This window comes from Anser brachyrhynchus, assembly GCF_964034855.1.
Source record: "Anser brachyrhynchus genome assembly, chromosome: 2".
NCBI lineage: Eukaryota > Metazoa > Chordata > Aves > Anseriformes > Anatidae > Anser > Anser brachyrhynchus.
Window position 1 is genome coordinate 82,958,936 of NC_137695.1, and position 13,802 is coordinate 82,972,737.

Here is a 13,802-nt window from a genome sequence, read left to right on the forward strand (position 1 = left end):
AAAAATGAATCAATAAATAGGACACTAGTGTTCTACTCTATGGCCTGTGGAGTTCACCGCTGCCATTCCTCTCAAATAGCCCAACAACTGTTTTCTGCTGTTCATATAATAGGACATACATGTCATCTCCTAGAAAGTAAACATCTGCAAACAAGTAACTGGGACAGTAAGAGACCGTTTGATTATTTAAATTCCCTTCATTTTTTAATACAAATATTGCATAATATTTACAAGCCTGCATTTCTACCCAGCTGCCACAACAGCTAGGAAAAGGCCTTTTTTCCTGTTATTCCATTACTCAGTTGCTGAAAAACTCTCAGCAAAGAAGTAATTTACTTCCAGCTCAAGGTATCCTATCACTTCTGACAGATGCATTTCCCAGTTTTATCTCTGCCATTAGAAGACTCTCCAAAAGTAGCACTAGTTTTATAATCAGAATTACAATTATTACAACAGATAAAGAAACAGAGTAAGTTTTCCTCCACAGAAGTAACAAACAAAAAGTTATCAAGCCCTCTCCAACCACTGCGTGTTTCAAGAAGCAACTTGTGCGACTTGTGGACATTAGCTTATCCTCGTTTAAACCTTTGGAGTTAAAAAACAGAGCAAACAGTACATCCTTTAGCGTACAGAGTTTAAACACACAAAAATTTAACATTTAAACAGTCTCTAAGGCTGCTAAGTACACACTTTCAACATGTACTTCAGCTACACTAAGACTAGCTAATGCTCCCACTCATCACATGATGCACTCTGCCAACACTGCAAAAGGAAATGTGTTAGCACTGTCAAAAATGTGATCATTTCCTCAACTGGCGGGGGTGGGAGAGTGGAATCAAAACACTACAAGCAAAGCTGAAGACAAAATCAGAGTGAAGAAGCAGAATTGTACACACCTAGCACAGTACATTAAGACACGTGGTCACTGAATGAATGCATACAGATACTGTCACGTTCTTCTATCAGGTACTTTTTTATTTGTCACATTACTGTTCCACACATCTTCCAGAATAGTCTATGTAGTAGTTATGTACAGAAAGAGCTATAAGGAAGGGACAGAAAGGAATTCCTTTAAATAAAAAAGCCCTCATAGATCCAAGCTCCCTACAGGAATATATGTAAATGCTTGGCTTGCTTTTATTAATGGGTAGGAGTGCATACCTTAAAGTCTTTCCTAAGAAAATAAACACCACTAACCAATAAAACAAAATAAAATAAAACCAGTAAATTTTCAGAATTTGTATGACAGAGTGCTTATTTACACTTACCATCTTTATGAACAGAGTCGACATTCACAAGGCATCTCACTCGTGTGTGTTCGTAAATGCTGCCACTTTACCACTTGCATCAATGGAGTTGTAAGGGCAGATTTCATATTTGAAAGGCTTCTGACCTACAGAAAGCAAACATGAAGAATGTAGTACCTTCTATGGGAACTCAGAGTGGGGGGAGGAAGATGAAATTCAAAAAAATAAATAAAAAAATCAGTGGATTAGCATTTACAGCACATGCTCAAATCCACAGTTCATCTTTCACGTGAACTCACTGCTAATGAATCATGATCTTACATAAAAGTCTATGCAGTTAAAGGTTATGGCCAGTTTTATCAGTAGGAGACCTACCGCATTTAAATTTGGCTTCCACCGTAAGTGTAATCAAGAAAAACTGGCCAGACCCATTTCCAAATTTAGTTTTGATCTTTTTTTCTGAATCAAAGTTCAGCGTGCTGACTTTCAGCCTACTCTGTCATGAAAAATCTCCACAAAACAAACAAACCAAAGAAGCACAAAACACAAAGCCATCCCTCAGACTGGCAGCAGAACAGGAAGTTTTCAAGAAGCAAAAGGAAATGACATTAAGGGAAAGCCATTTTGAACTTAATGAAGAAAACACACAAAGAATTTTCTCGAAAGACAGCAAGGACAACATTTAGGTCACAGATACAAAGATAAACAATGAATTTCAATAACAAAAGCATTGTGAGGTACACTCTTAAAGAACTACCCTCCCCTTTCATCTGCATGCGCGCTAACAATTTCTAATTCACAATATTTATGTTCTTATCTTTCTGAGGTAACTGAATTCTGAAATACTATTTTCACAGTGGAAAACCTGAAATGCACCTAAACAGAAAGAAACCACAGACTAAAAAAAATGAAATAGAATTGCAGAATACAAAACGGTTGATGTTGGGAAGATCATCTGGTCCAACCCCAAATAGGCAAATTTATCTTCATCTTCAAAATCAAACACAAAGCAAGTAAATAATGTCAAGTTAAAAATAAAGAAAAGTGAACAGATTTTAAGAACTGAAGTCCTAACAATAACCCTGGTACAGTAATAATTCCCCTCAAGACAGCATTTTAAGGCAACATTATTACAAGTAACTCCAGTTACTTGTACAGTTTGTCCAGTTACTTGTACAGCATTTCAGTTTTATTAGTGTTATCTTTTAAGAATTAATGCAGAGGATGTAACAATGTGTACTCTTTACAGGGTCAGCATAATATGGAGACTTATTTTTATTTTTTAATGTTTACTCCCAATTGTCAATGGAGAAGCAAACAGGAAAGGGCTGAGGACATTTTCAGGAGCAATTGTCAATAGCCTGATGTCTAGATAACAGGCTACTTTTTCCACAGGTAACAAGCAGCTTCCCAAAAGTCGTTACATGCATTTGCAGAAGATTACATAGCAAGTCAGTGGCAGATAAAGTGATACAAAACTGTTCTGGATTTGCAATCCTTCTCCTAGACAGTGATTTATTTTATTCATTTTTGACAGAAGTTTAATTTATTGAGGATGGGTTTGGTCATGTGTCTACTTATGCACCTGAATATTTTTTACAATGCCTGGCCACGGTGTCTAGTCAAGTTCCCAGATGTCATCAGTTATCTCATCTCTAGATATCATGGTCTTTTTCCTCTACCTTTTGAAGCCTTTTTGAAGCCAGTTGCCTTCCACATAGGCTAAGAATATTGAACAGAGCAAATGTCTGCCTTTCGAGACGCGGCATACTTGCTACCACATAGACCGGGAGCCATCTGTCCCAGTAGCATGCGACGTCTGGCGGCCTCCTTCACACCTCCGTGCCTGCCAGCCAGCTGCCCGCCCTCCCCTCCTGCCGTGCAGTGTGCCAGGCCGTGGTCCCAGCGCTGCAAGATGGAGCACCACCCACGTCAACCAAGTGTCGGCGCGCCGTACTCCTGCCAAACCACTGCAGGAGCATTTCATTCCTTAAACCTGCTGAAAAGTTCATCTTCCCAGCGTGGGCAGAAGTGGATGTATCCTATTCATTATGCTATAGGATGAATTCTCCACAGGCTGATTTATTTCAATATTCTCACAAGCAGATAATTGTCTCTCCGCTGTCCTGCCCACCCACTCACGACATACTTTATATAGCAGATTTCAGAAGGCCATTAATGCAACATAGCATGTTCCTGTGCTATTTGTTCCATTAAACTTATTTACAGATCTTGTAAAATGCTCAGTTCAAAAACAGAGAAAGACTTCACTTCTTAAATACCTACAAAATGGAGAAGATCCAAAAGCTCCAAGCAGACAGTGATACAAAGTATGTTCTGTGCAAATTCAGGATTTCTAAATACAAATGCCTTCATTTTGGCATGATGACAGACTTGATATAACCTTGATACTATAAAGTGTATGTAAACAAACTACTTGACTAAGATAGGAAAAAAGCAAACAAAGCATCAGTCAGAAGCTGGGGCTACCACCAGGCTCAACGCTGAACTTCTGAAAACAGAACTCTCAAGTAGGAAACACACCAGAAAACGAAAGGGAATATAGCCAAGACAGGCAAACATCAACCTATAATATTAAAAAGAATCTTGAAATATGCAAAAATGTGCAAGTTGATTTAAAAAGTTTTGCAAAGGCATTCCCATTCTTTTCCACTCATGGTGTACCAGTAGAGAGAATAAGAAATAGCAATCTGATTCAAGTCCACATCCCTCCAAACTAGCAAAGACACCTTTCTCAGTTAACGTGCCAGGGATACAAGCTGTTCTTGTCTTTGTTATATCTATACCTTGTCACAAGTGTCTTCTGAATATAGATCCTAAACCAGGATTTCCTAAAGTACACCCATATTCAGGGAAGCAACACAAACATATCCTTAAGGGATAGACCACAGAAATAATTTAGTTAAAAATTTGCTTGTTTTTTTTTTTAAATCAGGATCTGATTTTGTTTGTCTGTTTCATATTCAACATATATGAATATGTTTCATATTCAACATAAGAAGAAGAACTACCAGTTGATAAAAAATAAAAAATACCCCTTTTCTTGAGAGATCCTTTCCACAGCACAGAAGCAGCACTAAATATTTGACTTAAACAGCACTCAATATTTGACTGTACAGTTGTTGTTGTTGGTTTTTTTTCCTTAAGTAATTTAAGTGGTAACATAAAAAAAGACACGTGTAATCCACCTGTACAAATTCATATATGCTGTATCAGAGAGGCCTTGAGACTTGTTCAGTACTCACAGTGCCGGTAGTGAAAGGCTTTGATGCCAGCACGTATTCCCATGTGCCTCTGCAAAGCTAACTTTAAGAACACTTCCTGACAGAAAGGAAATGAACCTTGTCAGAGTTGGAAAATCATCATCTATTTTTCCTGTATAAGTGGTCTGAAGAGATGACATTTCTCAACTAGTATGTTAATTCAGGTTTTTGATGATTTTTATCACGAGTATTTGAGCTTACTACTTATATAGGAAATACTGATATCATTTCGGGAGGGATGAGAGCATAAAGATTCCTATCAGACCTGTCTACAGTCAAGTAATTCAGTTATTATTTTATTATCTTTCAACTAGTTATTTATATTCCCAGAATGACATAGCTTCCTGTGTTGAAGTAATTCACTAGCAGCCAATACTGTACAATGCAGCATGCTCACATTGGATTGTTGTATTTTCCTGTTTGAATGGTCTGCCTACATTTTTTAGGAATTTTTTCTCTGTGTGAAAAATACAGATTCTACCTTCTCTATGGCATGACCTGTTACACTTTCAGGCCTGCAAGTGGAATTTATCCAAATGGAAAAATAATGTGTGTCAGAATTACGTGTGCTTGTAAACAAAGAGAGGATTCCTAGGAAACAAAACTGTAAAACATTTATGGATCGTAGATCTACTGTTCCAAATTCCTCGATTTGCCAGATTCTTCCCCACACCATGCTTATAATACCTCAAAACCATTTAACTCTATGCCTCAAGCATATAAAGTTCCTCAAACCTCAGCAAAAATAAAGGAAGCACCGGTTGTTCACAAATTCACAAACAAGTCTGTAATGCACATCTATAACACAACAATTTCAAAGGGAGAAATATAAGCAGAGAACAACTTTAAAATCCTTGTCCTGTGGAAGTTAACTATAGCAGGTTTGAAAGGTGCTTACACCTCTATCCAGATTATTGATCAACATAGCAAAATGAAACAATTCCCTTTCAAATCATACCTGTAAATAATTAACTACCAAGTAAATACTAATTCTGACTACACGCACTACATTCACATGTTAGATGTAATAAACAGGGTTACTCATTCTTTAAATACTCTATAATGAAAACACAGTTATTTTCATGACACATTTGTGAAGACAATGGAAGTCCTGTCATCTTAAAAACAAAGCATTTTAGAAAACAATGAAATTAGTTTATATTATGCTCAAGACTTCTACTGGTAGAAGTATTTCTACTAATTCAAATGACAGACTGAATCATACGGCTGTTATTTTACGTAATAAGATTCAAAACAAGAAAGATGCAAAAGGGGACTTGGCTTAATCCCCAATTATTTGTGTAGCTTAATACTTTCTTGCACCAGAGCAATAAAGCTTTGCACCAGAGAAATAAAGCTTACATTGCTTAAAGAATAAAAGCCCTTAATTTGCATGAGGGAACTAAAGTACTTAGGGGAATTGTTGAAGTGTTTGATACATAGAAGGTGTGAAAGCTAAAACAATAATCTCAGTAAAACCAAGGGCCTATAAGGAAAAGTCTGGGATTTAAACAGTGGGCTTCAAGATGAAAGCCAACTCTGAAAGGCGAGCAGTACAATCCTGAATAACTCTTTGCATTAATTTTTCCCCTCTTCCCTAAACATTTGTGTTCTCTCATGGGGAAAGGCTATCATAAAAAGGCTTTCACATTGTGAAAGATCTAGATTCTCAGCTCCTACAGGATAGACAGAACTTTTTTAGCACTATGAAACAGAGACCAAAAATGCAGAGGCTGATTTCTGTAATATCTTTGTGAATCTAACACAAGCACAGTAGTTCAAATGTATATAATGTGCTTATTAACAGACTGGGAAAACATTCTTTGTTACCATTTCTATTCATTGAAATCAGAATTAAAAGTGTACTTTTATGCATTCAGAGGACGTCTTTCACAGTGACATAGCAGAACAACCTTTCCCTGTTAGTGGATTAAATGCTTTGTAGAAGAGTAGAGCTATTTGGATTTTCTAGCTATTTCAATCATTCCTTAACAAGTTTAAGCAGAGATGGCTTAACAAAAGTAACAGCTTTAAATACAGACTTTGGAATTCTGATGTTGTGGACAGTGCCCATCACATGCAGTGTTTGTGGTGCAAACTACCCACAGATACCAGTGTGTCCTTTTTTCTTTAATGAGAAAAGAAGGACTGTGTTACTAGGAGATCTTCGTAGGCTAAGGACCAAAAGACCAAACGAACTTGGAACTCTAATATGGATTTTTCAACCTTTCATCCTTGAGATCTAAATAAGCCTTATTTGAAACATTGGGCAATTCAGACACATTAAGAGCAAAGGGTTTTTCTATTTTTGGAACAGAATGGATTATTATCATGAGTATTCTTCATCAGAGTTTTAGGCTCCATAAAGGCCCCCCCACACACACATTATAACACTTATGAAATTAACAAAACAGTCAGGCAAGACTGTCAAGAATCAGTTTCATTCTTCCCAGTTAGGCTTTGAACACTGATTATAGGTAGCTGATCATCACAGAAGCCACTATAATTTTCCTTTTATAAGAACTAGCAGATAAAACTCAGCAACTGAAGAGGTTATACTGCCCTCTCTCTGCCATTTTTTGCTAACTACTTCTGTAACATAAATAGAATTATGGCCACACACTTTCACGAAAGTCAAGGCATTAGGTATGCCAACATTTTCCCATATAGTCAGAAAACAGCATACTCCAAACTGGTAATATGATATGTCTCCGTAAAGTTTTAGGTTATAAAAACTGTACTTCATTGCTGAAAGAAGGCAATAAAATTCAGTTATACTGTTTAGTAGTTCTGCTATTCCCTGTGAATCGAAGCCTTCAACTTGCATACAGTGCTGGAAGAAAGCAAGAGCCATCCTCGTACTGAATTAATATGTGAATTAAAATTATCTCTACATTTAATGTACTCTCAGCCTTATTTTCTGATGGAAGAAAAATGGCCAAGGGAGCATTATTTTGAATTGTAACATTACCCTAACTTAACTTGAAATGTAGAAAATACCAGATACTTGAAAAACGTAAGCAAGACTTAGGTGACTCACTTATAATGTCATGGAGTATGTCATGGAGTTCGGTTGTTCTGCTATCTTGTCCTTTAAAATATACATACATCTAATGTCATAGTCAAAAATCTTAAGTCTTCACATGGAGTTACCTTTTTTTTATAAAATTGCATAAATTCAAATTAGATTTTACTAATTAAACTCTACTGTCTAAAACTGAAAAGAATGAAGACATCTAATGCATATATTACAGCTATTCTTGTAGCAAACGAGTTAGGTAGAAATAATCATTTTAAACTGGATCTCTGACAAGAGTAGGTAGCCTACACTGAGGTAGGTATACAGTCAAAGCGGAACACTGAAAAAGCCCTTGAAAAAGCCAGGGTTATGTTGCTCCTTTGCTGCCCCCTTCTGGAAAACGAAACAAACATAACAACAAGACAGGAAAATAGCTGGTCCCTGCATACCGTTATCTCCATTTCTCAGACGACTCAGCCTTGGGACAGCTGATCTTTTTTAGTTTAAAGGCTTTGGAATTTTTTTTAAGTTTTAATTTTGAAGCATCAATAAACACTAAAATATATTTCCCAAACGAGCTGTTAGTCTAGGCATAATGAGAGACAACTCTAGGAAGAAGAGAAAGTGAGGCTGCTCGCTTTGGCACTCTGGAGCTCTGCCCAGCAGCACATTCTGCGCATTCAGAGGCACGGCCAGCACAGCGGGATTATCTGTATGCCATTCTGCCATCAGCGATTTAACCTAAGCTCCTGAACACAACACTGAATTGGCTGCAGTTTACAACAGATTCTGCTGTACCGGTGCTGCCACAGATTCCCAGGCAAATCTTTAGGGGAAAGCCTGTGGCTGTCTTCCCATCCATCATCACGGATACTTAGCAGTTTTGCTAGCATGCCGTTCAAAGAGGCTGTAAGAAGGAAACAGGGTTAACTCGAAGCTTGCTTTGCTGGACAGGAAAACTTAAGTGAGAACGAGATATGAAAAACTCAAGTAAATTCGTAATCTGCCGTATTTGGAAGCATTGTTCCAGGGATAGCTCCAGAGACCCCTTCTGCAAACACTCCTTTTACTTCTGAAACAGAGGTGTTACACATATGTCAGATAACAACACATTTCATACATAACCTTATACTAAATCTGGGTTGCTATTGTCCACTTGTTAAAACCAACAGTTCTAATGATCTGAGAATGTAAAATGCTTAACCTTGTACAACTGTACTTCTCAAACACTTCAAAATTGAGACAAGTTATGTCAAAATACCTCTCTGTGATTGTAAGAGCAACTTGTCTGACTGCTCTGTTTGCACAATTTGTTATGTCTGGAACGTGCTTTGACTATGACAAGGCTTGTTAACAGACTACTTAATTTAAAAAAGATGACTATGTGAAAGGTACATCATCAGCATGTCAGTCTATTCTGTATCTATTAGCGATGCTGCTAGTTCATTAAAAATAATTGGGCCTTTGACTATCCAAGCCCAAATTCCTTTTCTATTATACCAATTTCAGTAAGCAATTAAAACATGTATTTATTTCTTTCCACATGAGCAATAATGACTTCAAAGCAGGAAATCCAGATTCGCTATAGACAGTTATTTCAGTCCTACAAAACAGCGGGGTAAAGAAGCTATTTGGGAAAAATCCTTGAAAATGTGAATTATTTAGATTACGGTACAAAACTTTAAAAGTCAGAAAGTGGTTTCTCTAGTTAAACGGTAGGTGTGTACTGTGAAAATGTTTTCTAGTAATGTAACAGGCATATGTATGGCCACATATCACAAATAAAACATCCTCAAAAAGAAACTCGCATACTTAGAAGAAACCTCCAGAAACAGAATGTTCTTTAACTCATTCACCTAAGTAGTAGGAAAACTATCACTAGAATATTGTGTGATGTTAAGTCATGGACAGGTGGCTACCAAAGGATCTTTTCTGAACAACGTGAAAGCATCAAATGCTTTCTTAAGTTCTCTTCAGAAGAGAGGGTGCACTTGAGATCAGACGAAGTCTTAGTGTGAACTCATAGCTGCAGATAAATGGAACTTTGCATTAACTGACAAAAGTGATTATTCAGTAACTATGCCTATTAAAAATGTACCACTGACTGCAGAGAAAGCTGTGCACTGTCACATTTTTTTTCATCCAGTTTATGTGCAGGACTCTGAGAAGCCTCACAGGTGCACAAGAGTACACATCTCGTGGCAGTTCAGTGAGCACATCTCAGTGATTTTTCTTTCTTACTGCTAGTAATAAAATGCAAGCTTTAGAAACAGCTCCTGCTTGCTTTATTCAAAAAGACCGGTACCATCACAAGACAAGATACAACTATTTGGATAGGGTACCTTATTTTCATTCAGGCTATCTGTGGAAAACTTCCTTGTAAAAATAGGTAAAGTAAGTAAATAAGTGTACCACGTTATCAATTGTTCCAGGCAGCCTGCTCTAGTGGCTGGCAACCCTGCCCAGAGCAGGGGGGTTGAAACTAGATGACCTTTAAGGTCCTTTTCAAACCAGGCCATTCTATCATTCTATGATTCATTCATTCTATGATTCTGCAGTAAAGATCTACAGAACTACTTGGAGCATAACAAGCAGAATAGAGAGTTTTGCTATAATACAGGCCATAGCTACTGCAGGTACTGCATGCTAATTCACTTGAATTCTTCTTTCCAGTTGCTTTTGTGTTGGACCACACGGGATTATCTTCAGCCTTCATCTCTTCCTCTCGTTAATTTGTGTTTTCTAATGGATTTGTTTGCGATGTCCATTCATCTGATGTCTGGTTTTGAATACTCAACCACAAATTGAACACAAAAGGGCTGGAGAAGTTTTGTGGTTTTTCACATGCTCTTTCAACTCTGCTCTAGATTGTCAAGAAAGAACTAAGTTAAGTAAGCTAATTCAAAAAGAAACCCAAAAATAAGTATCAACTGATATTTTACATTACCATCAATGACTGAAAAGACTTAATTTCAGGTAAGATACTTTCAGGCAAAAGACAGTTTTAAAGGGACTTTTGAAATACTGTAACCCTCATAAATCAGTCCACTAAGAGAAAACAAAAACAAACAAAAAACTTGCAGATCATTCTAGGTTATGTCTGTGAAACAAACACACAAACACACCCAGAAGGGGGAAAAAAAAAAAGCTTCCCAGAAGAGCCGAAGAGCTAGACAAGCCATTTGATTTTTAACTGTAGGGCAGAATTAGATCTAAGTTGCTGATGTTGAGGAAGTAAATGGTCTATTTTACTTTTGCACATATAAATAGTAGATGACTTCCAGGAATGTTTAACTGCCATTCACACACACCCTAAAAGAACAGATTATCATTCTGTATGCACACTTTCATCATAGAACTGCTATGGTGCTGCTCTGCACAAAGAGAAAAAGGGGATGAAATAAGCACAAGTGATAATGATAAAATAAAAACACTTGGAAAGTTTCTACTGTCTTTGACACGCTTGTTGCCACAATAAATATCCTTGCTTTTTTAAAAATGAGAAAGCAGAGAAGAGAGCCATGATTTTCAAGAATCTCATTTGATCTGAATCTATTGGGTTTATCAAATTAAACGTTTTATCATACAAAAGCTGTATCTAAAAACGCACGTTTTAAAAACTCGTGCTTTCTATGTCTCCTCCATTGTGAACATTTATAGATCAAAAAACAACAGCAAAAACTTTAACATGTCATATATGTTACTTGAGACCGTATACTGAAGTAAGCATTAGGAATAAACACTTACCTCACCCTCTGTGCAGTGTATGCCAGCTCCATGCTCCAGCAGGTTTTGGTGATCAATACATCATCAACCAACGCAGTATATATGTTATGTGTCACGATGGAGGTGTTACGTGTCATGAAGTGTCATGACGGAGGTAAACCCGGCAACCCTAGAGGGTCTAGACATCACAGGACCTAAGGAACAAATTCGTGCATGTAACAACGTGCTTTGTGGTCTCACAGCCTGGTCACTAAGAGCCTACAGCACATCTTGGTAAAACCAACGGATTTTTTGGTAACTTATTCTAATATGTTAAGGCAGATTCCCAACATATCTTCCTCAACACTAAATAAATCCTATATTAAAACACAGTAAAACCCTCAGCTCATTAGGTTTGCTAAGCCAAGAAATAAAATAATTAGGAAGTGCCATAATCAAAGTTGCCTTGGTAACCTTAATTTCATTGCTTTCTGCCTATACACTCAACACTTACTAAAATAAATAAATAAATAAAAATCTACTAAAGCACTATTCATACTTGCACTGAATTTGGGAAGGACAATGAGCAAGAAAGATTGTATGCAGGCAGGCAACTGAAGATTTTGAAAGTGTACCTACACACCCACGCAGAAGATGAGTATCTGACTTTGCAGCTTTTATTGTGAGCTTTCTTGCTTTTAAACAAAAACAAAAAACAAACAACAAAAAAAACTTTTTGATATGGCTTGGGATTTACTTTTTGAAACAACGTACCTAAGAAGTTAAGACAGAAATTCCAGATTTCACAATGGAGAACCATACTTGGGCCCACTGGCATTGCTGAAACCCTTAGATGCACCAGAAACGTCTAATGTTAGATTTAATTGCTGTTAATTGCAATCTTTTACCCTCTTCTACTAATGCTGGTTCACTTATTTGAGACTCAAAATCCTTTCCCTCAGCTTCAGGCCACCCGGTAACCTAAGTTACTTTCATTCTCCAAGACCTGCCACTTTATTTTATGCTCTGTGTGCTGTGCCCAGTCCCAGTAGCAGTTTCTGTCATATGCAAAATTGTGCTCAGGTTCATCTACCCACCTCATCCTGACCCCTAGCAACTTCTCACAGGTTTTACAGCTCCACTGGTCTTCAGCATCCAGCTTTTTTTAGATACTCTCTATGAATGAATTCAAAACATTTGGGACCAAAGAAAATCGTCAAATTTTCTTAGTCCTCCCTCCTTAAAGCACAAAGTACAATTAGCTTCCTACAGTAAAGTATCTTCACTGCTCCCTGCACTTTCCAGAGGCTGTGAAGAGGCCAAACCAAGACAGGTTTTTGCATCACGAGCATGCCTTTCAGCTCTTCTAATGGAAGACATCATCTGAAAAATGCTTAGAGCGTTCCCGCAAGCCATGGGTTATTAGGGCTTCTTAAATAAAAGCCACACTCTTACTGCTTCCACTTTAAAATATTATGAGCAATAAGTTTTCCTCCACAGGCAATCTAGAAAATTGTTTGAATTATTTTGGTTGATCTCTTCTTAAAATAAAAGTATCAGTTGAAGGCAAAGAAAAAAAAAACAGCCAATACAGTTCAAACAAACAAACAGAAAAGCAAGACAGAAGGGCAAGTGAGAACAGTGTCTTTTACAGAAATAATAACTGTGGTAACAAAGCAGTTGATGCAGAGCAGCAAAAAAAAAATTAAGTGTGGTTTTAATACAAAACTAAATAATGAGTTAGCATTGAAAACAGAGAAGAAGTGTGAAAGATACAGGCACATGTCATGAATTCATTTCATTCCTGTTTTCAGAGGAATTATGTTTCTTTAACATAATCTTGGGGAACATTTATCAGCATGAAGAGGAGCTGTTGTTAGAGGCATAGCCTCTACCAATATTAAAATTGAAATTAAACAGTCAGATTTGATGGTGTCAAGGTTCTGCAAGAATGCCCAGCTCCCTCAGCAAGCGACAAAGCTGGATAGCGTCCTCAGAAAGTCGCTTTATGATTTAAGAAATGTTGAAGTTCCCCATATTTGATGGAACTAAATTAAATACGTACATTGATTGATAGGCTGCTATATAGTTCCTCGCCAGATTCACCCAGCTTCAGTTAACCTCATTAACCAAAGGCAGCAGTCAGAAATCAGAGAAGCATGGACAGGTTTCTCCACACAGCCCTGGTCCAACCACCACAAGTCTGGGAAGCTGCAGGTTGAGTTCGGAGGAGCTGGAGCTGCTAACGGTATGAACTGCAGCGTGCGCTTCTGGCATTGTTCAGTGCACAAGAGGAGTCAGAGAGAGACCAAACTCTTTGCCAACATGGATCTAATTTGTGGTTTGAACAAAGCTGGCCTTCAGTCACAAGTATCCGAATTCTGATGATATTCCAGTCAAATTGCCACCAAGTTCAAATCAGAAAAGCTTCACACATGAAGCACCCCTCAGCTTTGACGTTTTAAACAGCACAATAATATCTCCACACAAGTGAAGGGTCCAGTCTGATAACAAAAGTCAACAGAATTTTGAGATAATACTGAGGCT

General features: G+C 37.5%; 1 protein-coding gene across 6 annotated transcripts in view; it reads right to left on the reverse strand.

The window, feature by feature from the left end:
• LOC308190955 (uncharacterized protein) overlaps positions 1-13,802 on the reverse strand; it is a 74,813-nt gene that overhangs the window by 57,215 nt on the left and 3,796 nt on the right. For all 6 annotated transcript variants that reach the window (XR_013947590.1, XR_013947591.1, XR_013947592.1 and 3 more), the window contains exons 3-5: positions 11,298-11,470; positions 10,206-10,413; positions 1,269-1,393 (exon numbers count right to left, since the gene is read on the reverse strand). Coding sequence is in view for 2 of the 6 variants with exons in the window: in XM_080582787.1 (XP_080438913.1) it covers positions 1,269-1,292 (24 nt within the window). In the remaining 4 variants the exon portion in view is untranslated. The remainder of the gene's footprint in view (positions 1-1,268; positions 1,394-10,205; positions 10,414-11,297; positions 11,471-13,802) is intronic.